Source organism: Squalius cephalus (assembly GCF_949319135.1).
Source record: "Squalius cephalus genome assembly, chromosome: 19".
NCBI classification, from domain to species: domain Eukaryota; kingdom Metazoa; phylum Chordata; class Actinopteri; order Cypriniformes; family Leuciscidae; genus Squalius; species Squalius cephalus.
Genome location: NC_137140.1, coordinates 6,358,941 through 6,385,588, shown reverse-complemented (window position 1 = coordinate 6,385,588; position 26,648 = coordinate 6,358,941). Strand labels below are relative to the sequence as shown.

The following is a 26,648-nucleotide window of genomic DNA, read 5'->3' as shown; positions in this document are numbered from 1 at the left end:
GGAGTTTGATATGATGTGATTACAGAACCACCCCAGTGACACGTTGCCAAATTCAGCAGAATGAGGGTCTGAGTCTTCCGGGTGGTGATCTCTGAAATTGCTCAGGTAAGTTGCATCTTTAATACTAAATTGTGAGACATAAGGAGTCTTGTCAGGTAGTGGCATTAGAAAACACTGTGCTCGTCCACATGGCTCTGTTAATGCTTTTTATTGCGCAATTAATCATTTTGCATTTAAACTGTCCAGTATGATTGTAAGGACAAAATACTATAATACAAAACGGGTCACCAATGAATTATACACAGTCATTTGACTTTTTATGTAAATATCTCCGTTTATTTACAGTAAAGATCATTCAATTCTAAGATTGAACAGCGCAAACTCTATTGTGATAGGCTTCATCTGTGTTTAGAATGCAGAAACGAGCCACTCATCACCTTTAACCTGTCTTCAACTGTGACGTTTCAACATATGTACATGCAAATGTGAATTTCAGTATAGTTATAAAGAGGTAAGCTGTGACATAAGCCCAAAGCTAATCACTGTTGTTACTGGAATGCTTCAGCATATGGTACTTCGCCATCATACGGTTTCACTAAACACTGCCATGCTAATTACAACCTCACAGATGGTTTTAAACAGTAGCAACAGTGTGGTTGTGGTGGGAGATACAGTGCATATCGTTCTTGATTTATGGTCTTAAACGCTTAAATACAGAGGCAGGCTGCAAATGTAACATGCAATTGAAGTGCACTTACAAATATTATATTCCCTGCACCTGTGGTGAAGTTTCTGTACAGCACAATGGCCTTCAGAACAAGTGTATTTAGCCTCAGTCAACATGGGCTGAAAAGCAGCCAGAGATCCAGGCATGATAAGCGCACGTCTAGTTATCTTGTTTATGCAAACGGTAACCAGGTTGTCCAGGAGAGAGCAGTGGATGGACCGCAGGCTAATGGAGCCCTTTCCCAACTGTCTTAAAATGCTCTCTTTAATGGATTCCTAATGCTCAGCCATCTCTTTTATCCTATGTTTAAGCTTCAAGAAAACCGTAATTTGTGATATTTGGTCTCATGCACCATATGGACTGAATAAAAGGCAACATTCACCAACTGCAAAAGCGTGCGGTAATAGCATCTCACCCAGAGAGTCATCTGTTACGAGTCTTTTCAGTTTGGATAAACTCTCTGTGCTTTGCGCAAGCTATTGAATTTGTAGAGGCAAACACATTAGTGCTGTCATTGCTGGTTAGATGCATTGCATTGTAGTATTAATGAAAAGAAGAAATTTCAAAAGAGCACACAGGGGCTCAATCCTTGCTCACTTGATGTCCTAGGCAAGATAAGACTTGGAAACGGTTTATTTTAACAACTAAGTGCTTCTTTTTATATGTGTAGGCCTAAATGTATTAGAGTACTGGTATAATTTTTGTTTGTATATACAGTAGTGGCAAAAAAAAGTGATGTCCAGAGGGCGTTTTTCTTTTTTTTCCTCAGAACTGGACTTTGTTTTCGAGAAAAAAGTCAGATTTTCAAGATATTTAACAAGCAATGTAAATTGCGATAAATTGTTACAAATTGTGAGATATAAACACGCAGTCGCAATTGCGAGAAAAAAGTCAGAACTGCGAGGTATAAACACGCAATTGCGTGAAAAATTCAGGATTGCAAGTTTATATCTTGTAATTCTGACTTTATAACTCGCAATAGTGAGGGAAAAAAAGTCTGAATTGTGGAATTGCGGAAACAAGCTTCCATTTTCCTAGGCCTGACATCACTTTTGGCCACTAATGTACATGAATATAAAACAATATATAACTAACAGCTAGCTGACAGCTTTCCTGTGTCTTGTTTGAGCCACTCACAAAGATCATGGTGTCATCATTGCTGTCATGATTACATCCAGATGCTGAAGAGCTTTGGAAAATGACTAGCAGTCTTGTCACCTTTGACCCCTATTCTGTACTCACCATCTTTTGTTTTCGTCAGCATCTCCCTTTGATCAAGTGAAGCTGAAAAAGACCAAGACAAATAGACACTCCACTGATGATTTTAAAGACTCGTGGCTGTGTGATTCAATCACGCTTGATAGCACCCTCATCTCGAAAGAAAGAATAATCACAAAGGAGATCTTGTTATTAGAGCAAGATAAATGGGGATTTGTGCATACATTTTGCTCAAGTCTCCAGCTTGCTCTATTTTTCTCCTCAGAGCTTAGTAATCTTGTGTCTCCATCGGGTGTCCAAACAAATCTCAACAATGTCTTAATTTGTTCTCAGATTTGCTGTCTGCAATCAAAAGTGATATATTTAAATGTGAACTTATCATTAAATTAAATTATCAGAGCTACTATTTAGATTTATACTCTTATAATTTGATTTCTCATAAGGAAGGAAAAACATTTATGATATACTGTAACTGAGAAATTAAAGTATAGTTTGAAAAAGAAGATATTCGTTTATCTTCTAAAAGAGTATACACAAAAGTAGATATTTTGAAAAAGGTCTGTTTTTTGTCCGTACAGGGAAAGTCAATGGGCTCCTATGTTGTTTTGGACCCCATTGATTTTCATAGTATGGACAAAATTAGTTATAGACATATTTATGTTCCAGAGAAGAAAGAAAGTCATGCAGGTTTGAAATGACATGATGATGAGTGGATGATGACAGAATCTTCATTTAAGATTATCCCTTTAAAGTCTTCTGAGCACTGAGCTATTTATATAGTCTGAGCAATCTTCTGATGTAATAATAGAATTATGCTTTTTTATTTTCTAAGTTCTGATTGAGGGAAGATATTTTCATCGGATGAAACAAGGTGTGAAATGAGGGCAGGGCACAGATGTCCTCCTCTTAAAACACATATGTGACTCAATGATTGTCTGCTGTTTTGATTTGCTCTCTTCAGTTAATAATTACACCACGGTCCTTGACCTGGAGGTGAGGAAAATGTTCCTTTCCCCACTTTTCTTGCCAACACTGTCCAGCAGATAAAAAGCCAACATATAGTATACCCAAAGCTCTCTTCATACTGTTCAAACAGACTTGGATCAGAAACAGTGATTAAATTAAGATGTTACATGCCTATATTAAGACCAAATACTCGTTTCCCCTCCACCTGGATTAGATATTTTGTTAGAGAGTTTTCACACAATACACTTACATATGAATGAGAAAAAATGGCTATTTAGTAATGGACCAGCGTTGTTCAAAAGGGCATGGTTAGGACATATGAACAACTTACCTTTGAACCTCTCTATGAGCAACATGTCTTGGCTTCTTATCATGTTCAGATTTAAAGCAAGAGTATGCTATCTTGGCCTATCATTTATGTGTGTTTGAACTTTGATTTAATTTCAGTGAGCACCCCTAATTTTGCTGATTTATTGCTGATAATCACTCACAATGGAAACCAATCAAAAATGCGGGGATGGACTGACTGGCACGCAGAAAGAGGCTGCGCTGCGCACTCTGATCCAGCGCACAGGATATCACATACACCAGGTAGGAGTTACCAAAGCCTCGGGTAGCAGGACAGGTGCCATTGAGGAATTATGGGATAGAAACACTTGCTTAAATTGACTCTTACTTGAGAAATCTGAGACAAGAATTCTGTCGCTGGTCAATAGTCCATTTTTTTGACATTTTCACTACTGGAGATATGCTGACAGTATATCTGTCTGGTTTCCTTTAGCAGTTTTAGAATGTAGTATAGTGGCACCATCATGTGGTGGAAATGGAAAAACTCATTTCTTTCCATCTGTAAAAAAAAGCAGCACATGTCTATGGATCAGTACAATGCTTTGTTCATCCTTGAGTTCTATAGTATTACCATAATCATTTATGTTTTTGCTTATTCCTTGTGGTGATCTCAGTATCAAGTTATCAGTTGTTTTCTCCACAGGAAAATGGCCAGAGGAGATATGGTGGTCCACCTCCTGGCTGGGAAGGCCCTCCTCCAGAGAGAGGCAGTGAGATTTTTGTGGGAAAGCTTCCTCGAGACCTCTTTGAGGATGAACTGGTACCACTCTGTGAAAAAGTAAGGTGGTCAACAAAAATAATATGAAATAAAATAAAATATAAATAATATAATTTAATATAAAATAATAAAATAAAATAAAATGAAATAAAATAAATTTATTTAAAATAAATCTAAAAAAGTCAAAAGATTAATAATGACTTGCCCAAAATAGAAGGATATTGGAAGCCTGTTCCCACCTAAGAATATAAAGAAAGAAAGAAAAATGTAATCAAGACTTTATAAATGTATTTACACTGAGGTTGAGATATAAATTTTAGTGTGGTGTAGCTGTAAAAATGTTAAGCTTACCTGTCTCTGCAGTTTGGCAACATATACGAAGTACGGATGATGATGGACTTCAATGGCAACAATCGAGGCTATGCATTTGTTACCTTCTCCACAAAACAAGAGGCTAAGAATGCCATGAAACAGCTCAACAATTATGAAATTCGGTGAGTCATTGTTCAAAGTAGACAACTAGTGGATTAAGCATTTTGAACAATTCTCACACATCTTCGCACAGGAATGGAAGACTTCTGGGTGTGTGTGCAAGTGTAGACAACTGTCGTCTATTTGTGGGCGGCATTCCAAAGACCAAAAAGAGAGAAGAAATCCTGGCAGAGATGAAGAAGGTGACGGATGGTGTCATGGATGTCATTGTTTATCCAAGTGCTGCTGACAAGGCCAAGAACCGAGGTTTTGCATTCGTGGAGTATGAAAGCCATAGAGCTGCCGCCATGGCCAGGAGGAAACTGCTGCCAGGTAAAACTCAATACAACAAATAATTTAAGTTATACACATATAATGTAATAATTACTTACTATTATAGTATGATTTTATACTATATCCTGTACTACTTACTATTATGATTTTATTATCTTAATTTATTAAAGCAATTATCTGCTACCAAAGCAAGACAAGATTTTATTGATTTCCCTCTGGCTGAACCCATGTTGAGTCCAAAGATACTTAGTTCATTGCCCAAAGGAGGTGAGTGAGAGATAAAAGAATAGCCAATGACATGATCAATGATCTCTTTCCAGGGAGAATTCAACTGTGGGGTCATCCTATCGCAGTCGACTGGGCTGAACCTGAGGTAGAGGTGGACGAGGACACCATGGCCACAGTGAAGATCCTCTATGTTCGTAATCTGATGTTGCCCACTACAGAGGAAACCATTGAGAAAGAGTTTAACAGCATCAAACCTGGTGAGCTGTTTGAAACAATAAAAAGTCACTTTAATACTCTGGCCTCTGGATATGGCTCAGGTCGATCCTTCTATGCAAGTCTTTAGGATTTTTTTCACATGTTATAATCAGGGTTCACCAATCTCGGTCCTGGAGGGCCGCTGTCCTGCAGAGTTTAGCTCCAACCCCAATTAAACACACCTGAACCAGCTAATCAAGGTCTCACTAGGCATAATAGAAACTTTCAAACAGGTGTGTTAGAGCTGGTTGGAGCTAAACTCTGCAGGACAGCGGCCCTCCAGGACCGAGATTGGTGAACCCTGCGTTATATCATCTGCCAGGCGAAAACCGGAAGTGCGATCACTTAGAACAGTAATAGCACACAAAATTCACTTTTCCTATAAACGTGCAGTTATGCTCCAAAGGTAAATACTCATAGGAATAGGTCACACAAAAATGAATGTCATCATTTATCTGTCAACGCCCCCATGTCGCTCTAAAGCTGTATGACTTTTTATTTTTTATTTTTTTATTAGGAACACAAAAAAAGATATTATGAAGAATGTAAAAACAACATTCAACAGCATTGTTTCGAACAACATTGGACCCCCACTGACTGTATGGGAAAAAAAACTCATTTTGTGTTTTATGTTAGAAAAATTGTCACAGGTTTGGAACGACGTGTAGATAAACTTTATGGGTGAACTATCCTTTTAAGGTTAGGTTCAAACAATTTTTGAACAATGATATTTACGATGCTTACCTTGGCAAGGACAAAAAAGAACCTGTTTCTGAGTCTGGAGTAATTCATTTGTTTTATGTGATTTCATTGAAATATTTAGAGTGTTTGCTAATCTACAGGTGCTGTTGAAAGGGTGAAGAAGATCAGAGATTATGCCTTTGTACATTTCTCTCAAAGAGAGGATGCCATCAATGCCATGGATGCGCTGAATGGAAAGGTGAAACTAATTGAAATTTAATCTAGAGGAAAATCTAATCATTACGAAATTTTCTGTATAAAAAACTTGGACTTCCCTGCAGGTCATTGATGGTTCTCCCATTGAGGTCACGCTAGCCAAGCCTGTGGATAAGGACAGCTATGTACGGTACACACGAGGCACGGGGGGTCGTGGCAGTGCTCTACTCCAAGGAGACTACGCTTACACCGTGGGCCAAATGTACGACCCCTCAGCTGCCTACCTAGGAGCACCAATATTCTACGCCCCCCCTGCGTACACAACCATCCCTAATCAATTCCGCTTTCCCACTACCAAAGGGCATATAAGTACCAGGGGGCTGGTGCGCTCACCCTCTGTGAGAGGTGGGTAATCTGATTCATTTGTTGAAATCTGTTTCAGATGTAATTTAAGGTGTGACAATCATCACCAAATAAATCTCATTCTGTAAAAGTAAATCAGACTTGTGAATTATCTGCTAAAAATGCAGTAGTACTTAATGAATATATAAAATTGTTCTGAATTCTAATGACCAAAAAGATCCACTTTATGTCTAAAATAAATAAATCAATCAAGAAAGAAAGAAAACAAATGAATACAAGGCCAAACTACAATAATTGAAGTCAACATGAAAAAAATATTCTATATTCATAATGTGAAAATTCTGAGTGAAATGGCACATTAAATGAAAAAAAACAACAACAAAAAAACAGCAACCTTATTGATTGGATGAAATCAATAAGTGTGTGTTACATACAGTACATACTGTGTGTGTTACATACAGTACATGTACCTGAATTGAGCCAGGTGGTTGGAGAGAATTCTTTTTATTGTATTTTAATAAAGGAATATGAAACATTTGTTTTATTTGGAATAACTGTGCACAATAAGATCAGGAAGCACATTGAGAACATTTTAATTCCATGTTGACTTTAAAGAGGCCAAATTACTTTGTAATGAAAGATCTTTACATGTTTCAGGCAGTTCAAATATATATTTGCATCTTCTTTGCATTTGACTATAAACAATATATATTCTGTTATACTTTAAGTTTGCTTGTCCCATCTAGCATTTGAATGTGTTATCCATGCCTGCATATTACAGTCCAGAGACAATAATATATTGTTCTGAATGGATGGGGTACAAAAATCAAGTCTGCCAAATCTTTAAAAGTTATGATCAGACAAAAAAAAAAAAAAAAAATCAGAGATGCAGCTTCTGTAATGTGCTGGCTTGGAATACATCTATATGATTGTCTTGATTGAAACCTGGGTGATTTCTGGTGATTTGATTCGAATCAATGCCTTCTTGCATTCCTAGAAATTTACATGAATGTACCTGTAGGGGCAGCGGGCGTACGTGGTTTGGGTGGGCGAGGATACCTTGCCTATGCAGGCGTGGGTCGTGGCTGCGCCACATACCAACTCAAGACAGACAAACGCCCTGACGAAAAACTCTATGACCTTCTTCCTGGCATGGAGCTCACGCCCATGAACCCAGTCACTCTGAAGCCCCAAGGCATCAAACACGCCCCACAGGTACACTCATAACCTCACTGAAAAGATCACTTGTGGAATTTAAAGGAGAGAGTTTTCAAGAAACATTTCTCCAAGGACCATTTTGCCTGTTTTGCAGATCTTGGAGGATATTTGCCAAAAGAATAACTGGGGGCAACCTGTTTACCAGCTTCACTCTGCTATTGGACCAGATCAGAGGCAATTGTTCCTTTACAAAGTCACCATCCCTGCTCTGGCTACTCAATATCCAAATATGTACGCCCTAACCTCTGCTTCAACTATACTCGTATTAACTGTGTCTCAACCTAGTGAGCTGCCTACCTAGATAGATTTTTGTGCATTACAGTCACGTGAAGAACATGAAGGCTGCTTCAAATTGAAAATTATGCTACCAAGATACCTTATTACATCAGATACTCACCTTTCATGGATAGTGATGCATTCACATTATGTAGGAATCACCACAAATTTGTTTGTCTGAGCAAACATGTCCCTCCTGACCGCCATATTATTATAGCCAAGGGAATATAATATGGTGATTGGTGAATTAATGTATTGTATTAAGTATTTTCATCAGCAACAATTATGAAATCAGAGTAGAATCTCAGAGATATAAAAAGATTTCAAATTAAACGAAGTGTAGCCATAAATTAGCTAACACTCTTCAGTCAGACACGACATGTAGCAATGCAGAATCTCACATGAGGGGCTTTCGCACCAGGTAGTTCTAGGAACTTTAATTCTAGCCACCAGGCCACCGGAAAACTAATGGTTCCCCTAGCAAAGTTTTCCTGGTTGCATAGGAACTCTGAAGTGACTTTTATTTGACAGCGCGGCGGACCTTTATTTTGACGCCACTGAAGAACGCCAGAGTTTGAGCACACAGTGCTCACATTCTCAGTGTTCATTAGTTTACGATCTGTCTAACAGTCCTGTCTAATACTCTATTAGATAGAACTGTTATACATAGAAAGTAGACAGTAATGAAGCTATTAGCATATGCCATGTGGTTGATGTCCAGTGGATTTTCTCCTCAGCGTAAAGGTTAAGAGGCATAGGCTATCTATCACTGTTTTCCATGTTCATAGAGTTAGTTTCTGGAGTAAATATATATAGGCTATAATATGTGTGTTTATGCAGCCTTTTTAAAAATGGCGGGTGCTGGTGTTTCGCGTGTGTTCGGCCAATCAGCGTACACTAACGTCACGGATAGTTCCTAGTACCGGGCTGCGTTCAGCCCCGACAAAACATTGCACAACGTTGTTTAAACAGAAACGGTGATGCGTTGAACACACTGTTCTGATAACGCAATAGTTGCAACTATGGCAGCTGAGAAGGCCATTCTTTGTGAAGAATTTTCTGAGCCTGATGAAGTCGGTATAAATATGTGTTTAATACTACAAAATATGCCCGATGTTACAGTTACTGCACTTGCCGCCCAGAACAAAAGAGAACATCCCAATCGAGTGAAGGGATTGCTGAAACTGAAATGGAAGCACACATCTTACCTAATTCAGACTAAAACACATCTATTTAGCCTCACATACTGACTTGTAATACTGTTTTAATACCCTGTATTTTCTTTCTCATTTTTAGGAAAAGCACTTAATTACCATTGTTTATTTCTATACCAAATGTCATACACTTGCAATGAAGCTAAAAATATAAACAACTACATCATTATGTTGATATCCTATATCTTTACAATAAAACTTACGACAAACATGTCTTCTAATATCCTCAGTTGTTGCATCTACCGAGCTGCATCGAACACATTTGTAAATTACTTTCCTTGAACCCATTGTGCGAGTTCACTTTAATACCGCGTGCTTACATGTTGCTGCTGATTGGACTGCAGTTCTGACACACCCACCAAACAAGAGAAAACGTATCTCAAACCCCGTTGCACACCGGTGCACGCCGTTTCCAGGAAACATGACGTTCAACCCGGAAACCGTAGCAAAACGCTGCGCACCGTTTTGAACTTGAACGTGCCCCTGGTTTAGACCCTACTCTGAAGTAGGAGCTAAATTAGTTCCTCCGAAAGGAGTTCCTATAACTAAAATCCGTTCCTAGTTCCTGCGGTGCGAACACGCCAAAATCCGAGTACTTCCGCCAATAGGAACTATGAAAATATTCCTCCAGTGCGAAAGCCCCTATGCACACAACACCAACATACAGAATATACAATACATTTATACATTTTAGCAATTTATTTTACCACTGTTGCTCTCTGTGTGTCCAATCAGACACCCGTTCACCCCCGCCAAGCTCTGTGCATCGATGGATGAGGCGAAGCTGCATGCGGCCGAACACACTCTGCAGATCCTTGGTGTTCAGACAGAGGGCGCTGACGCTTCCGCTGCTGCATTCCAAGGTATGTGAGGTCTGTAAGACTGATACTTATTTTACTGTGATGCTAATTCTGTTATAATGGATTATATTAACTCTAACCACGTAAACTCTTAGAAGAAAGGATCTATATAGAACCTTAAAAGGTTTCTGTCAGCCACTTCACATTTAGGACCTTTTAGGGGTTCCTGGGATGATTTTGGGATAAAAATCATGGGATGATTTTATGAATTTAGTTTTAATTGATTAATTTTGTTTCCATTCATTTTTTATTTTAATTAAATTGTATGAATTAAACAGCTCATGAACACACTTTATCACTAGAAAAAAATGTAAATAACTCAAACATGAATGTATTATGTATTAATTTAAGGCATGTCTTCTTGTAGGCTTTAGAATCTTTTTGGCATAAAGTGTTCTTTAAATTGAATTGAGTCAAGAGTTCAATATAGTACCCCATATATTTTTTTATTACTCTATAATGTACATCTGTGGTAAAAAGAATTTCAAATGTAACATAATTATATGTATTTAAATATACAAACATATATATTTAAGAGACATATTTTATTTAAATTTAAATTTTAATGTCGTATAACATTTTACATACTTAAAAACATTACAGAGACTGTAAACGTTTGTGTAAAAAATTCTGTAAAATTTTAAATGGAATAAAAATCCATCCATTTTTAATTATTTATTACTATGGTTTATAAATGAAGTGGTCATTTGACATGCATTCTAGGGTTTAAAAAAAAAAAAAAACCTTTTTGCTTTTCAAGAGTTATTTTGTCCTGAGTCTTTTCCTTTTGGCTTCACAGGTTATACAATTGCCAGCACCACTGCTACCCAGCTGAAACAGGCTGTTTCTCTGGGTCAGGACCTGACTGCCTATGCAACCTACGAGGGTTACCCGGCCTTTGCTGTGGCAGCCCGTGGGGATGGATATGGAGTGTTTTGATACCCCTAACTAACAGTCTCTGTCATTTTATGTTCTATGTATTCTTTTGTGTTTATTTTAGTAGTTTTTGTTCAGAGTTATAACTTTATTTCTTCCCTGGTGTTTAATGAGCATTTTTTGCGATATTGAAGAATACGAGTCAACTTTTGACTTTACTCAGGAAGAGGGCGACCTGAAGGCTGTCCACAACTCAATCCCAAACCTTTCTAGAAAATGTCCATTTTTATGTTTTATGATTTATTGCTGTTTGTCAAGGCATAAATCGCCTTGATTGAAACATTACTTGTGTCATAATTTAGGATCATCCAGAATGGTGACCCAATCAAATTTGAACCGATTGTTACTAGCTTCTAAATGATCTGAATTACAGAAATTTAGGCTGGACCAAGCATCGATGCAATGCAAATTCAATGCTGCCTTTAACACGGAATCATTACTATTGAATATAGGTAATTTTGAAACACTCTGTTAAACCCTATTGCGCTAATGACTTTTATCCAGACATTTACTTTAGTAATCTTTGGTATTAAGTTGTATTTAAAGTTGTAGTTTTTGTGTTGGTTTTCTTTCAGTATTTACATTAACACCCAAGTACAGAGTTTTAACAGATCATGCTTTCATACACCTTAGTATATCTACATGTTTTAGGATCATTTTAGATATGTTTGACAGTTTGTGGCTGGTTCTTTAGTTTTGCTATATTTTATAAGATATTTACAGGCTTGCTACTAATATTTCCCTCCTCATTCTTTTTATAAGTGGGGAATATGAGAACACTGTTTAAATACACATTTTTGTTAAATATAAACATGCCTTAAAGGTGACAGTATTAAAGTTTGTGTGGCACTTAGAACGTATTTTTATACCTGAATTCCAACTCTGTTTATATGAACTTTGTTTTTCGATCATAGACTGTTTGAAATAATTTATTGTTTCGATGATTGGCATCGGAACTGGAGGGAGAATTGGATGAGCATCGTCAGGGAAAAAATAAACTGAGAGCTTCATAGTGCTACAGAGTAAGATAGTTGTGAAAATATAATTCCAGTAAATCAACTAATCATCAATAAACCAAATTATCTTCTAAAGACACGTCTACTGTTCCAGACTTTGTGTGTGTGTGTGTGTGTGTGCTATTTGTGTGACACATTTTGAAGTGTCATGAAACCCTAAAACACATTTTTAATATGTTATCATGTACAGATTGCACATTTATCATTAGGGCATTCAGTAGGCTAGTTTTTTTTAAGCTAGCGTTAGCATCGCTGTTCCTACCACATTCGTGATACATTTTCACGCTAGCCTGGAAATCCAGACCTAAATCTAAAAGATTAATGATTAAAAGATTAATTAAATCAAATTCAACTTGTGCTCTCGCGAGAACTCTGGATTACCAGGGTAGATAGACGCTGCACTGACATAAACATCTACTGAGCTTTATGTAAATTACACTTTTAGGCCTAAGAACGAGTTTTAGAGAGAAATCAAACTACACACTCTGGGGACAACATAGACTTTATTTTAAATATTGTAAAAAGGGGCATTATACCACCCCTTTAACATGGCGAAATGAGTGGTTCGACAGCACCATGTATAATTAAAACAATATATAAAACTTTTAGTCTGAGTAGCCAACAGATGTTAGATGACTTTACAAAAATACATTATTTCTTAAAGGGATAGTTCACCCCAAAATTAGAATTCTTCATTATTTAGCCTATACTCACCCCCATGTCATTCCAAACAAACCCATAAGACTTAATGATATTAGGCTATTATTTAGTCTAGCTATCACCAGACCAAGGTCAGTCTTTTGAGATTGAACATTAGTCTGGGGAGTTTGCTCTGCATTTTCTACTGCACAAGAGGAGTGATCAACGGGCATAGTTCAAATGACTCTTTACGCAATTGGATCGTCGAGAGGTTAAAAGGAATTGGATTGGATTAAACCGGCCAATGTGGATAAGCCAGTATGTGATTGTTCCCCGCAAATTTGTAACGGAAGCAGGACAGAAGAATGTACAGGTTTCCAGCCTGAGCTGCAGGGCGAAATCAAATCGCCTGCAGATCAGGCTTGGTTTACCCAGTCTAGCTATTATTATGACTGATTATTCTTCAGAACACATTTTTGTTCTATTGAGCCATTTTGTTCTTCCACTTGCAAGGTGCTTGCAACTTTTACTAAATTTTTGGCTAGAGGAGAACTGGCCCCCCGACTGAGCCTGGTTTCTCCCAAGGTTTTTTTTTTCTCCATTCTGTCACCTGATAGATTTTGGGTTCCTTGCCACTGTCGCCTCTGGCTTGCTTAGTTGGGGACACTTAATATTCAACAATATTATTGATCTGACTGCATTACACCATTGTATGAGAACTGAGCTGGACGATGACATCACTTTTTTCTCCAGAGCTGCTATATAGATAAATAAACTGAATTAAATAACTTTTTTACAACAGAAATTAATCAACACTGAAATGACTTCAGCTGGATGATGACACTATTTTCTTCAAGAGCTGTTGTACAGCCAAAAAAAAAAAAACTTTATTGCATTATTTTCCTGTAAAGCTGCTTTGAAACAATCTGTATTACACAAAGCACTATATAAATAAAGATTACTTGACTTGAAAAAAACAATGGCACACAAATTCAGATTAATAAGCCTACATGATTTTATTAAATACATTCAGAAGACATACCTACCAAACTTTAACAGTTTGCCTCTATGTGGGCTGTACAATATTGTGAATATTGTATAGTGTCTATTTTAGCAGCAGAGACCAATCAGAAGCTAGGACTGGAACAGATTGATATAGGCTACTTTACTAAACAACTATTTCACCTTAGAAATAAAAAAAGGCAGAAAGGTCAATGTTTGTGCATTTGACGTATACTATTGTTTACCTTAGACAACAACATTAGTTTACAGATTGATGCTGTTAACTGAGCACTGAGCAGCGTATAATGTTCTTCCTCAGCGATACACTGACTGATCAAAAGTAGTAAAAACTTCTGGTGACTTTGAAAGCATCGGAAGCGCCCACGTATGGCATGATGATGGTGTTGTTATCCTTGGATTGTCTGTAATGTCCAAAGTGTTGAATCCGGTAGGTTCCTGTCTGCGCCGTGAGCGGGATGTGCCACTCCACTTCTGACCGACTCCGGCCGGCAATTCCTTTAATCCAGTGAAACCTGGTTACGCACACATACACAAAATAAGTCAGAATCTTTACTCCTATATCATAGCAGGCCATATGCAAGGCTAAACATTAACGCTTGTCCGCTTGTTCGGGACAAGTGGATTTTTTGAAGGGACAAGTAAAAGAGAATTTTATTTGCCTGACCGGAAGAGCAGCCTGATTAAAAATAACAAGGGAATCACTAAACCGAGAAAATGATTCTGAATTGATTACATTTATTGTAATATTGTACATTTATTACATGGATATGGTTAGGACAACATTTTCAGACCAGAATGTTGTTCCAGGATCAACAAAATATGTTGACCCAGGGAGCACGTCTAACTCTGCAAAGCTTTGAAGCCATTTTCTCAGTTCCAATGACTGTCTAATCTACAATTCATTTAGGATCTTACATGGATTTTGGCCTGAGGAATGAACTGACTAATGGCTATATAATGTGATAAGACCTTGACTCAGCGTTTGCCTTATCGGGGGACAGAGATACTGTCAGCTTTAAGATGGCTTCATTAACACAAGCTCAAAGTAAAAGTATATACAAATCGATATGATATAAACATTAGCACAGAGAAAAACTTGAGCCTATACTGTATACAGTATGTAGACAGAACATTACCTTGTTTCCCATGATGCATCCGTGTGAACTATTTCCCATGTGTTGGTGTCGTTGTGAAACCTCTCCACTGTGACCAATGTCTTATCTCTCTGATATCACAATCACCACAGATTAGTCATATCTAATGCATAAAAGAGCATGTTTTGCAAAATATTACTATACGGTTACTGCTACTAAAGTACTCACAATATCTCCAGAGTTTCTCGGGTTTCCAGCAACAAATGTGACAGATGCAATTTCTCCCTTCAGAATAAATAAATCACATAAATCTTGTTAATTTATAATAGCAAGCTTAAGTATGTTGCAAGCTTAGCATTCACAAGTTCACTTGTTTCAATAAAATGCTACATTAGTGATATTTCAGCGAAATTTTGCTGGCAAAAATGTCCACTGTTAATAGCGTAGTGATGTTTGATTCACTGCCCGACAGTTACTTTCAAAACAAGCAGCTTTCTGTTGGTCAGCGCAGCGAATTCGCACGACCAACTCATTCGCCCTCATGGGAAACTCCCGGATTCCTATTGAAATGACTGGATTTCGCCCACAAAATTCCGTCGAGCAACAGTATATGCATGTACATCACAATTATTGACCTACCACTGTATAGACAGGGTTAACCTGCTGTAAGACGTCACCAAAGGTGGTGTTAGCTGGTGCTACATCTGCCACTGGGTCCTTCACTTGATTAAAAAGTGTGTCTTCATCAAAGAAAGGTGGTTCGGGACCCTTAGGCAATTCTCCTATTGTTCCCTGTGGAAGATTAGTTCATTCGTGAGATCAGACAGATCATTTCAGTTCATTAAAAAGTTACAAAATGACTGCAAGGCAATGAAAAATGGAGAGTTACATGAGCAATAGCTTTGGCAAGTCCTCTGTAGCGCTGGATATAAGCCGAGAGAGTGTGAGGGCCAAAAATGGTGGATGCGCCCTCATATCGCTGAATCTGTGAGAGTAGAAGAAAACCATTTGAAAAGCCAGACCAAATAACACATTGTGTCTGTCATCTCGTTTTGACATGTTCTTGAACCTTGGAGCACCATGTTAATACCACGACTATTACGGTGGTCAACTAAAACCGAAGCATATATACCTGATACTCTTCGTAAGTAGTGATGTAGTGGGTGTAGATGTTGCAGAGACCAGCGACAACCACCTCTGCATTAGTGAAAGACTCTTGCACCTCCAACTCCTATGAAAACCATGTGATACAGAAGAAGAAGAAAAAAAAGATTTTTTGAAGAATCTACTTCAAATTCGGATTTATAAATGGTGTGTCAACCTGTTGTGGCAGGTTTGATTCCATTAAATATTGAATATATTGAAGATATGAAAAGGAGATTAATGAGATTGTTTTATCTTTTTGTTGTTGAAAATGACTACATTTTCACAGCTTAATATTTTGGTGGAAATTGTGATACACAACCATTCAAAAGTTTGGGGTTAGTTAGATTTTTTTTTTTTTTTTAATGATGAATAAAAAAATTATTCAGCAAGGATGCATTAAATTGACAGTAAAGACATTTATAATGTTACAAAAGTTTTATATTTTAAGTAAATGCTGTTTATTGAACTTTCTATTCATCAAATAATCCTAAAAAAACATATATCATGCTTACCACAAAAATGCAGAAAAAACATTTTTCAACATTGATAATAACCATTAATAATAACTGGGCAGCAAATCAGCATATGAGAATGATTTCTGAAGGGTCGTGTGAGTAATGCTGGTGGTGATTTTCAATTGCAGGAATACATTTTCATTTTTTATTAAACAAATGTAGCCTTTTTGAGCATAAGAGACCTCTTTCAAAAACATAACAAAAAAATCGGAATTATTCCAAACTTTTGACTGGGAGTGTATGTACCGTTCTCACCTTTTTGACTGCCTCCCGTATCCTTCTCCCTGACATGGTACTAGAACATTGAAGACAACTTGAGTTGAACAATATTGGCTGGTTGTGGAGACACTTTTTCCTATATTAACACAGCTGCTGCTTTTGCGAATCAACAGAACTCACGTGAATTCTCCAGGGACTGCAACTATAGCTAAAGAGCCAATAGTGACGATCTGAACGTCCACAATGGCTGGATGCCATGGGAGGGGTGAGTCCATCTGCATGAAAACAGAAATCACTGTTATCATTTCAAAACAAAGAAAACATTTAAACATGTCTTATGAGTACTTTCCATTACCCATCTCTCGTGTAAAAAGTGCCAATTCTGGAGTGATTGGCACATTGTTATCTTATGCTAATAATAAGAAACGATACTGTATTGTACATTAGATTTTGTTAGTCTGTTTATTTATGAGCTTTACTAGTCCTTATACCTCCCCGGTGCTCAAGAGGATTGGTTTAGGCCAATGACAAGCCTTGGACTCATTAGACGGGGTTCCCAAAAGCGCATCTCTTATGCCATCCCAAAAGGGGTCTCCATCTGTATCCCCTGGTCACAAGAAGAAACATAACCATCATTATCAGATATGTGACTAACAATAAGAAGTGTCAAAGTATTTCCCAGGCTTGTGACATAGCTATATTTGCTTGTGACATTCATAGCTTATATCCTTACCTTGTATGAAGTCGAATTCTCCTCCTCCATCGGTTGTACCAGCAGCAAAACTGTGTCCCAGAGCAGGTTTACACGTCCGTCCCTGGTGATAGAAACTGTGTCAGCATGAAGTTTTGGTACAGTGTGCTTCTGGCTCAAAGGGTGCTTCAACTAAGTATAAGATCAGGGGTATGCACATTTATGCACAATACTTTCCCCCCCCCCCATACTATGGAAATCAATGGGGCCCATCAACTGTTCGGTTACCAACATTCTTCAAAATATCTTCTTTTGTGTACAGCAGAAGAAAGAGATTTATACAGGTTTGGATCAACTTGAGGGTGAGTAAATGATGACGGAATCTTCATTTTTGGGTGAACAATCCCTTTAAAGTCTACAGACAGCATCTGTGACAATCAGCTGATAACCATATAAAACATCATTTTCACTCTTCCTTTAGTTTGGAAAAACAAAGGAAAATTGTGTTTTTGGTGATGCAGTCTATGACGCAATACATTTTGGAGGGTTAAAAGCAGATTTACTTAAAGGAATTATGGAGTGATTTTGAAGTTGTATAAAATTGTCCTTTTGAGGTAGTAATACTTTAGGAAGATTAACTTATGCAATTTCTGTGCGTGTTCAATGTAAGCAGTGCTTTATAATCATGTCACATCCTCTCCTAGTATAATTGCATGGCAATTATGGTAACATTAGATTGTTTCACAGACAGGGCTTAGACTAAGCCAGGATTAGGCATTAGTTAAATTAAGACATTTAAGTAGCTTTTATAAACATGCCTTAGAAAAAAAATATTTTACTGGTGTGCATCTTGAGACAAAACAATGGCACTGACATATTTTAAGACATCTCAGTACAAGTTGCTTTTAGCTAAAACAGTTCAAACATGTATTTTAGTCTGGGACTAGCTTAAGCCTCGTCTGTAAAACCAGGCAATAATTGTCTAAATGTATAAAGTTAACAGGATAAAAAAAGAAAAGCTGCTTTAAAACAATGTGTATTGTGAAAAGTGGTATACATATAAAATTGACTTTTAGTTCCTAGTCTCATTGCCCGTGTTTTGTGCACAGGAGCCCTGTACTCACTGAATGAGTGGAGTTAAATGGGACAGTCTCATCGGTCATGTTGACCCACTGATGTGCGCCGTGAACCGACCCGTGCAACTCCTGCTTTGCACTGCTGTACAGCTCCTGCAGAACAAATACACTCGGTGAAGAAGCACACTCAGGCCACACAGATACTCATCACGATCAAGCAATATGACAAGTGACACACACCTTTGCTTTTTTATACATATTCTCTCCTATGATCCTCGTGCTTTCAAACATGTCCTCGCCCGGTCCAAAAGCTACGCATGCTTTTTTCTATTGAAAGGCACATGTGAATTAGAACTGGTGAGTGAATATTTCCAAGTGTCTACAATTATTTTGAAATACAAGGTTATACTTCTTTATGTAGATAGATAGATAGATAGATAGATAGATAGATAGATAGATAGATAGATAGATAGATAGATAGATAGATAGATAGATAGATAGATAGATGGATAGACAGACAGACAGACAGACAGACAGACAGACAGACAGATAGATAGATAGATAGATAGATAGATAGATAGATAGATAGATAGATAGATAGATAGATAGATAGATAGATAGATAGATAGATAGATAGATAGATAGATAGATAGATAGATGGTATAACCCTGTTGATATACAGTACAGCATGTGTATAATAATAACTCACTCCACCGACGGGGCAGGAGCTGTTAAGGTAGTCACACTTCTCGCCTGTGTTCACGCAGACAGGGCCGCGAATGTTGGGAGATGAATCTCCAAGATTACTGGAGGAAAAGCCGGCAACAAAAGGACCCTGGAGGTAAACAGACCATGAGGCGTCAGCGCTGCACTGTTCATACTGTCCACAACTCAAAAAGCCTAATAAAGATAACTGCCAACATAAACAACAGAAATAGTATCTTCCATTTAATTTCCACGGCAGATTTTTACCGTCTCACATAATAACCTCATTAATTAACCATTGTCATTAAACTTCCTCCGTGTTTACAGCAGTCGCATGGGAACTATTGACTTTATTGAGTGGCAAACGTCCTTGTGTACTCTTCAAGTAGATTAGGCTACAACTAATAAAGACAATCCATTAACCTTGATGGTGGAGGAAGGAGGAGTAATTAAAAGGTTGACCTTTTACCTCACCGGGAAGAAAGCCAATGTTTTTCTCCTGCTCGAAGGCATAGGAGGCGTAGCCAAGGTTGTCTGAGCTCACCATGCGATTGGTGTTATTCATACTGACGGGATGGACAGCAAACCAGCTGAGGACAGATGCATAGCCAATGCAGTAATTATTAGTGCATTTTGTATATTTGGCAGAAGCCAAATACCTTGAATATTCTAAGATCCTACTCTATTTGGAATGAAACTTATATATATATATATTCATTCATTCATAGAAGCCTCATCATTAGCTGCTGCTTTGTAATATGCAAGCTTGTAATATGCTTTGTAATATGCAAGGCCGCTATATACAAGCCATCCGCCATATTGGAACAGTCAAAGCCGGTCCGTAAACATTCGAGAGCAATTGTAGTTAAACGCATGCATAAATATCTATGTCTGTAATAGACTTCAGCAGATGATTTTGCAAAAACTAATACACTACAAGGTGTCAGCTGACACAACATTAAAAAGTTACTATAGTAGCCTAAAAGTAAAAACATTAAAAAGTACCATAGTAAAAATCTGTAATATTGAGTAAATACCTATAAAAACACAAACCAACACATTCTCACCTAAGGTTATCCCATTTCTTCGGGAATTTAAATATCAGCGGTTTCACAACCAGAAGCTACGCAATGTTTTGGCATCATTGATTCTTACAGTGAGTGAAGACACCCTGACTGTTCCAAGATGGCGGGTGCGCCGACATGTCTGGAGCGTATACATATGATAAAAGGTGTATACCTGAGCAACCCCATACCATCCCCATCCAGATCTGTGAATTTCATGATGACAATCTGCTTGTCTGTGTTGAATTCATATCTGCGTTGGAAACAGAGTCATAAATGAACTTGTAGTGACTTTCAGCTGTGTTGTGTTGCGAGTGTTGTTTAATGTGTAGCTAATATGAAGTATTTTTTGATGAAAAAAGTTAATACAGTAGGGAAGATTGGGGCTAGTTGTCACACATTTTAATGTAAAATAATTTTGAGACACAAAACAATTCATGAAACTGCAAAACTGCTAATGTGATATTATTATACCAACATACAATAATATGTTAATAATAATAATAATAATGTGTTTTAACACACACAATAACATTACTTTGTTAAATAGTTTTCTGAAAAGTCATGCCATGGTAAGAAAACACAAAGTAAAGTATTATACAGTGCTATGCATAAGTTTAGACACCCATGCTAAAGTTGACTAAAAAGAGGAATAAAAAATCATCTTTTGGAAATTTAACTTAATGCCTTAATTAAAAAAATTAGGAAAAATCCAACCTTTAAGGACACCAATTTTCTTTGTGAATGAATAATGTATCGTAAATAAATAAATGTTCTTCCTTAAAATACAGGGTGCATAAGTCTGGACACCCCTATGTTAAATTCCCATAGAGGCAGGCAGATTTTTATTTTTAAAGGCCAGTTACTTCATGGATCCAGGATCCATGCATCCTGATAAAGTTCCCTCGGCCTTTGGAATTAAAATAGCCCCACATCATCACATAGCCTTCACCATAACTAGAGATTGGCAATGGAGTACTTTCCATAAGATCATCTCTCAATGCAAATCAAACCAAACTGAAATAAAACCGTGCCAATCTCTAGGTATGGTGAAGGCTATGCGATGATGTGGGGCTATTTTAATTCCAAAGGCCAAGGGAACTTTATCAGGATGCACAGTATCCTGGATCCATGAAGTAACTGGCCTTTAAAAATAAAAATCTGCCTGCCTCTATGGGAATTTAACATAGGGGTGTCATGCACCCTGTATTTTAAGGAAGAACATTTATTTATTTACGATACATTATTCATTCACAAAGAAAATTGGTGTCCTTAAAGGTTGGATTTTTCCTAATTTTTTTAATTAAGGCATTAAGTTCAATTTCCAAAAGATGATTTTTTATTCCTCTTTTTAGTCAACTTTAGCATGGGTGTCTAAACTTATGCATAGCACTGTAAATGTGCTTTTTTGTAAAATCAAAATATAAAAAACTTTTACAATGTTAATAACTGTGGAAATGTCATCACAGTCTGTTAAAAGGGTCCATAAAAAGCATGTTTTAATTTTTTAATTTTAAATAATTTTGTGTTTTACAGTAAGATTTAATTTGTTAACATTAGTTAACTACATTAGTTAACCCAAACTTCTACGCCGTTTATTAATCTTAGTTAAAAGGTAATCTGAAAATTTACTGATAGATTTTTAAAGGGATAGTTGACCCATAAATGTAAATTCTGTCATCATACAGGTTTGGAACAACTTGAGGGTGAGTAAATGATGACAGAATTTTCAGTTTTGGGTGAACAATCCCTTTAAGTTGTATCAGTTAACAGTATTTAATGAACTAACATTAACAGTTGTTAATAAATACTGTAAGAATATATTGCTCATTGTTAGTTCATGTTAACAAATGAGACCTTAAAGTGTTACCATATATTATGATTATAATTATTATTATTAATAGTAAAAGTACATTTCTGACACTGGTGGGATTTCAGCTCATTTAAACTGCTGCTGGATCAATGTGAGCACATCAGTAAACACACAAACCTGTTTCTCTCCTCCTCAGGGTTGTTCAAGTATGAATGTGGGCTTCTGTTCAAGTTGTTGTCGACTAGTTGTCCTTTATTTATGAAAATTCGCCCAGGTCTCAAATTCCTATGAGCTATATCAATACTCTGATAGAAAGGACATAAATCATTATCAATGACATGTTGAAGGCATTTACATGAGCTAAAGAGTAAGCATTATATAGCTAACATAACAGGAATGTATATTTCAAATGAGAGAATACAAGCATACCCTGACTATTCCACTGACGATGGCTTGAATAGATGGCTTAATATAGCCTTTACTGGTGATCATAAAGAGTGTGTACTGGAAATATCCACCCACGCCTGAATGTGTGTGCGTGCCACTCATGACCACATTGTCCTGTCTGTACAGGTCTCCATATTTCGCCTTTAGCTCTTGAAAAACCTAAAATGGTATGAAACAATGACAAATCAACAGATGCCAGGGTTGAACACAAGGAGAAAGTCTAGTTTGAAACACATAAGTCAGATTGTTAGATATGGAAGATCCTTGTATTCATTTTTGTACCAAAATTTGATTTAAAGGAACACTCCATCGTTTTTTCATATTAAACTATGTTATTCCCTTAACTAAGACGAGTTGATACATACCTCTCTCGTCTCAGTGCGTGCACTCAATCGCTCTGGCGCGCGGCGACACTTCGATAGCACTTAGCTTAGCCCAGTTCATTCATTAGGGACCAAACAGAGATGAAGTTAGAAGCGACCAAACACCTCCACGTTTTCCCTATTTAAATACAGTTACATGAGTAGTTACACGACCAAGTATAACGGGGGTTAAAAGGATAACTATAATGTATGGCGGAATAGCACTTGGGACTCGGGAGCACTTCGACTCGGCGCAGTAAAAAGTCACTCCTGAAAAATCCTCTCCCCTCTCACTTCTGTCATTAGAACCAACGTGACTTTTTACTGCGCCGAGTCGAAGTGCTCCCGAGTCCCAAGTGCTATTCCGCCATACATTATAGTTATCCTTTTTACCCGCTTTATACTTGGTCGTGTAACTGTATTTAAATAGGGAAAACGTGGAGGTGTTTGGTCGCTTCTAACTTCATCTCTGTTTGGTCCCTAATGAATGAACTGGGCTAAGCTAAGTGCTATCAAAGTGTCGCCGCGCGCCAGAGCGATTGAGTGCACGCACTGAGACGAGAGAGGTATGTATCAACTCGTCTTAGTTAAGGGAATAACATAGTTTAATATGAAAAAACGGTGGAGTGTTCCTTTAATGATTCCAAAAATGGCAAATGGTGTAAAATATTTCTGAAGTCCCCCAGCAGTCAATCATTTTAAATCACCAAATTGACATATTTCTACGTTTTTTTCCTGTGAAATAATACTTCATGCCTTAAAATAGCTTGAATGTTACTCTACACCCTTGCTTCATTAAGTGTATGCGGGTCTAAGAATATGCTAATTAGCCCCGCCTCCACTCACTCACGCCAGCTCAACTTAAATGCTGCACAATGGTATCGCTCTTTACAACGTCGGACACATAACGGTAATTAATATGATTAGCCTTTTGCTTGACTATGTTTTCAAACAGCTAATAATGTGTTGCTAATGTTACATGAACCATGTTCCCGTTCGCCATCTCAGAGTCAGACCGCTGCCTTCTAACGATCAGCAGAAACGCTTTGAACATCATAGAACATCAGTGGAGAAAGGCATATAGTTCATCATAACATTGTAATATACATCATACACCCGCTATATTGCTAGATCTACCTGATTTTTCTAATCAACAGAAAAATATAACGGGATAACCTGGCTTCTCTCGCGACTCCACTGCTAGTTCGCTGTTAATTAGAGCCCGCCGGCACGGTGACGTGATTGGTTACAAGGTACAAGTTTGTGACGTCGGAAACACCAGCGATTTCAAACCGTGTTTTTGAGTTCACTGCGGTTTTAAGGAAAAATCTCAGAAATGGTGTTGACTTATGAATTTGCACATGGTTTGTCCTAAAGCATATTAAAAACATAACATAGACATATAAGCAACATTAAAAGCTTGATTTTCATCACAGGGGGATTTTAAGTAAATTGTACTTGTTTTTTTTTTGTTTGTTTTTTTCAGTGTAATAATAAATCAATATTCCTTGATTATAGTGTGTGTGTGTGTGTGTGTGTGTGTGTGTGTGTGTGTGTGTGTGTGTGTGTGTGTGTGTGTGTGTGTGTGTGTGTGTGTGTGTGTGTGTGTGTGTGTTTATACGTTTTCAGTTTTTCTATATAAAATTTCACATTCATGCCATATTCTTTTTAATTTGTGAAATTTCTTAGCAATTAATTGAGCAATTGACAAATAAAAATGGATTCAAAGTAAATTCTGCTAAATTCATCTAAATTAATTTAGACATTTTTCATTTTTTAATAACTTAATAGAGGCAAAAAAAAAAAAAAAAAAATTCATCATTGACCAATATGCAATTTTTCATAATGGAATTGCTTTATATGTATGCATTTACCATGAATACAGAAGACCAAACCAGTGAATGTGTCAGTATAGTGTACTCTACCTCAAGCCTCAGTCTCTGAGAGACCATGCCGATGTCCGCAGTCACGAACACCACTCTTTTACTGCCGTCATCCACAATGAAGGCTCTACTGAACAGACGTGTGTGGATCCCTCTCGCAGTCTGCTCAGTACTGGCATAACCCATCTTTCCCAAGGTGGAAAATACAAAACATCAGCATTCACAAAGGCATTATCTGTCCCTTATCAATACATCTGATCAATGGACAGTCATAAACATTATCAGACTCTAACAACTGATGACTATCAACTTCCTTAAAGGCCTCACCAATAATCAAACAGAACAGCTGGCAATAGATTTTCTTCAGAGTAAAATCAAATGATCAGTATCAATATAAAGTAATCAGCTGAGCATAAAAGAATTAAGAGAAATGAAACTAACCATAGGCAAATCCGCCACAGGCCCTGTGCAGTCAGCACGACCCACACCGATCAGATACGGGTTCTCTTGAGGATTTACTGTGGGGGTCGGTTCCTCTGGAGTCACTTCTTCTGCTGCACAAATCATTCAAACCAGACACAATATGATTTTTCAATAAGCTCATGAATGAAAAAATGACAAATCTGAGATCTCTAGCGCTTGCTTATATTTTATGCACTCTCCGACAAAAATTATTGCTCAAGAAATATACATTTTGGTCTACGATATATAATTTTATTTTAAGAAAAGGTTCTATATAGAACCTTAAAGGGTTCTGTCAGGCACTTCATATATAGAACCTTTAAGAAGTTCCCATTGTATGGATTTAGTTTTATTTTAATTACATTTTATGAATTAAACAGCTTTTTCACTAGAAACCAACTGAAATAAGACATTTCTCCTCAGAACCTTTTAGGCATGAAGGGTTGTTTAAAATTGAGTCAGGAACCCCAGGGGTCTATTTAGAACCACAATGAACCTTTTCTCTAAGAGTGTGATTAAACTAAGTGTATGGTTCAGAAGAATTACTTTAAAACATGTAATTACATTTTTCCGAATCCAATTTGAGGGCCAAGACCGTGATGAGCCCCACTGACACTGCTGTCATCAAAAGGAAGAGAACTATGAGCGAGATCTCCAGACCATTGAGACGACAGCCCACAGTCTTCCGTGCCATCCTTCACTGAACATACAGAACCTATACGTGTCAGGCAATATACAAAATACGGTAACACTTTATTTTACAGCGTCCTTGTTACATGTAGTTATAACTGTAAATTAAAATTATACATAGTTACATGCAACTAACCCTAACCAAAACCTATTCCTAGCCCTATAGTAAGTACATTAGTTAATTACATGTATAATTACACCTTAACAAGGACACCTTAGAGTAAAGTGTAACCCAAAATAGAAACATACTATGTGTGAAAACAATGCTACTTAAGCAGTGTACAACAACTGAAACATTAATCCATATATTGGTCCACAAATCAGGATGTGTTGCTAAATGTAGTCACGCACACTATACCATTCAAAAGTGAAGTTGGTAAGGTTGTTTTTGTGTCTCTTTTGACCACCAATTTATTTGATCAAAAATACCGTATACATTTAGAATTTTTTTTTTTTTTTTTTTTTTTTTTACCTTTTAATGTAACTGTTTTCTATTTTAATACATTTTAAAACATAATTTATTCATGTGATGGTGAAGCTTAATTTCTTTTTCAATGTCACATGATCCTTCAGAAATCATTTTAATATTGCAGATTTAGTGGTCATGTAGCATTTCTTGTAACACTCAAGTTAATAACCATTTGTAACATATACATATAATATACACATACAGGCATCCAAATTGATCATTATTATATAATATGTGCAAAACTACTTACATGTGTTACTCTTGGTGCAAGCTCAGTAAATGGTGTAGATTTTGTGCAGAAGAAACAAATAAATCCAGTGTGGGAAAAGTGCACACTTATAGTGT

The 26,648-nt window shown here is 37.1% G+C and overlaps 2 protein-coding genes across 6 annotated transcripts; one reads left to right on the top strand and one right to left on the bottom strand.

The window, feature by feature from the left end:
* On the top strand, positions 1 to 12,084 carry a1cf (apobec1 complementation factor). 4 transcript variants are annotated; one of them, XM_079851405.1, is made up of 12 exons: positions 1 to 105; positions 3,359 to 3,502; positions 3,903 to 4,037; positions 4,341 to 4,471; positions 4,543 to 4,781; positions 5,063 to 5,227; positions 6,068 to 6,165; positions 6,248 to 6,527; positions 7,507 to 7,700; positions 7,798 to 7,934; positions 9,929 to 10,056; positions 10,853 to 12,084. In XM_079851405.1, exons 2-12 carry the CDS (start codon positions 3,404 to 3,406, stop codon positions 10,990 to 10,992), a joined length of 1,746 nt encoding a protein of 581 aa, XP_079707531.1. In that variant the 5' UTR covers positions 1 to 105; positions 3,359 to 3,403; the 3' UTR covers positions 10,993 to 12,084. The 4 variants fall into 4 exon arrangements, with proteins under 4 accessions (XP_079707531.1, XP_079707530.1, XP_079707533.1 ...); XM_079851404.1 differs by having other exon boundaries at positions 7,483 to 7,700; XM_079851407.1 differs by having other exon boundaries at positions 9,929 to 10,065; positions 10,853 to 12,077.
* A 1,553-nt stretch (positions 12,085 to 13,637) lies between these two features.
* asah2 (N-acylsphingosine amidohydrolase 2) lies at positions 13,638 to 26,648 on the bottom strand. 2 transcript variants are annotated; one of them, XM_079851402.1, is made up of 21 exons: positions 26,554 to 26,648; positions 25,709 to 25,844; positions 25,124 to 25,236; positions 24,725 to 24,868; positions 22,420 to 22,596; positions 22,168 to 22,295; positions 20,353 to 20,430; positions 19,583 to 19,703; positions 19,118 to 19,243; positions 18,649 to 18,735; positions 18,457 to 18,561; positions 17,375 to 17,456; positions 17,133 to 17,248; positions 16,822 to 16,916; positions 16,678 to 16,717; positions 15,894 to 15,992; positions 15,651 to 15,746; positions 15,401 to 15,553; positions 14,990 to 15,046; positions 14,804 to 14,892; positions 13,638 to 14,179 (listed from the first exon to the last, which is right to left on the bottom strand). In XM_079851402.1, the coding sequence occupies exons 2-21, from the start codon at positions 25,836 to 25,838 to the stop codon at positions 13,981 to 13,983; spliced, it is 2,235 nt and encodes a 744-aa protein (XP_079707528.1). In that variant the 5' UTR covers positions 25,839 to 25,844; positions 26,554 to 26,648; the 3' UTR covers positions 13,638 to 13,980. The 2 variants fall into 2 exon arrangements, with proteins under 2 accessions (XP_079707528.1, XP_079707529.1); XM_079851403.1 differs by lacking the exons at positions 13,638 to 14,179; positions 14,990 to 15,046 and having other exon boundaries at positions 14,882 to 14,924; positions 26,554 to 26,618.

Excerpts from the sequence above, each read along its gene's own strand:
- asah2 (XM_079851402.1), bottom strand. The coding sequence starts at position 25,838 with ATGGCACGGAAGACTGTGGGCTGTCGTCTCAATGGTCTGGAGATCTCG. Across the intron at positions 15,993-16,677 it reads TACGGGAGGCAGTCAAAAAG|GAGTTGGAGGTGCAAGAGTC; the intron begins GTGAGAACGGTA and ends TGGTTTTCATAG. Across the intron at positions 15,047-15,400 it reads TTAACCCTGTCTATACAGTG|GGAGAAATTGCATCTGTCAC; the intron begins GTAGGTCAATAA and ends TTTATTCTGAAG.
- a1cf (XM_079851404.1), top strand. The coding sequence starts at position 3,404 with ATGGAAACCAATCAAAAATGCGGGGATGGACTGACTGGCACGCAGAAA. Across the intron at positions 6,166-6,247 it reads TGGATGCGCTGAATGGAAAG|GTCATTGATGGTTCTCCCAT; the intron begins GTGAAACTAATT and ends ACTTCCCTGCAG. Across the intron at positions 6,528-7,482 it reads GCGCTCACCCTCTGTGAGAG|AAATTTACATGAATGTACCT; the intron begins GTGGGTAATCTG and ends TTGCATTCCTAG.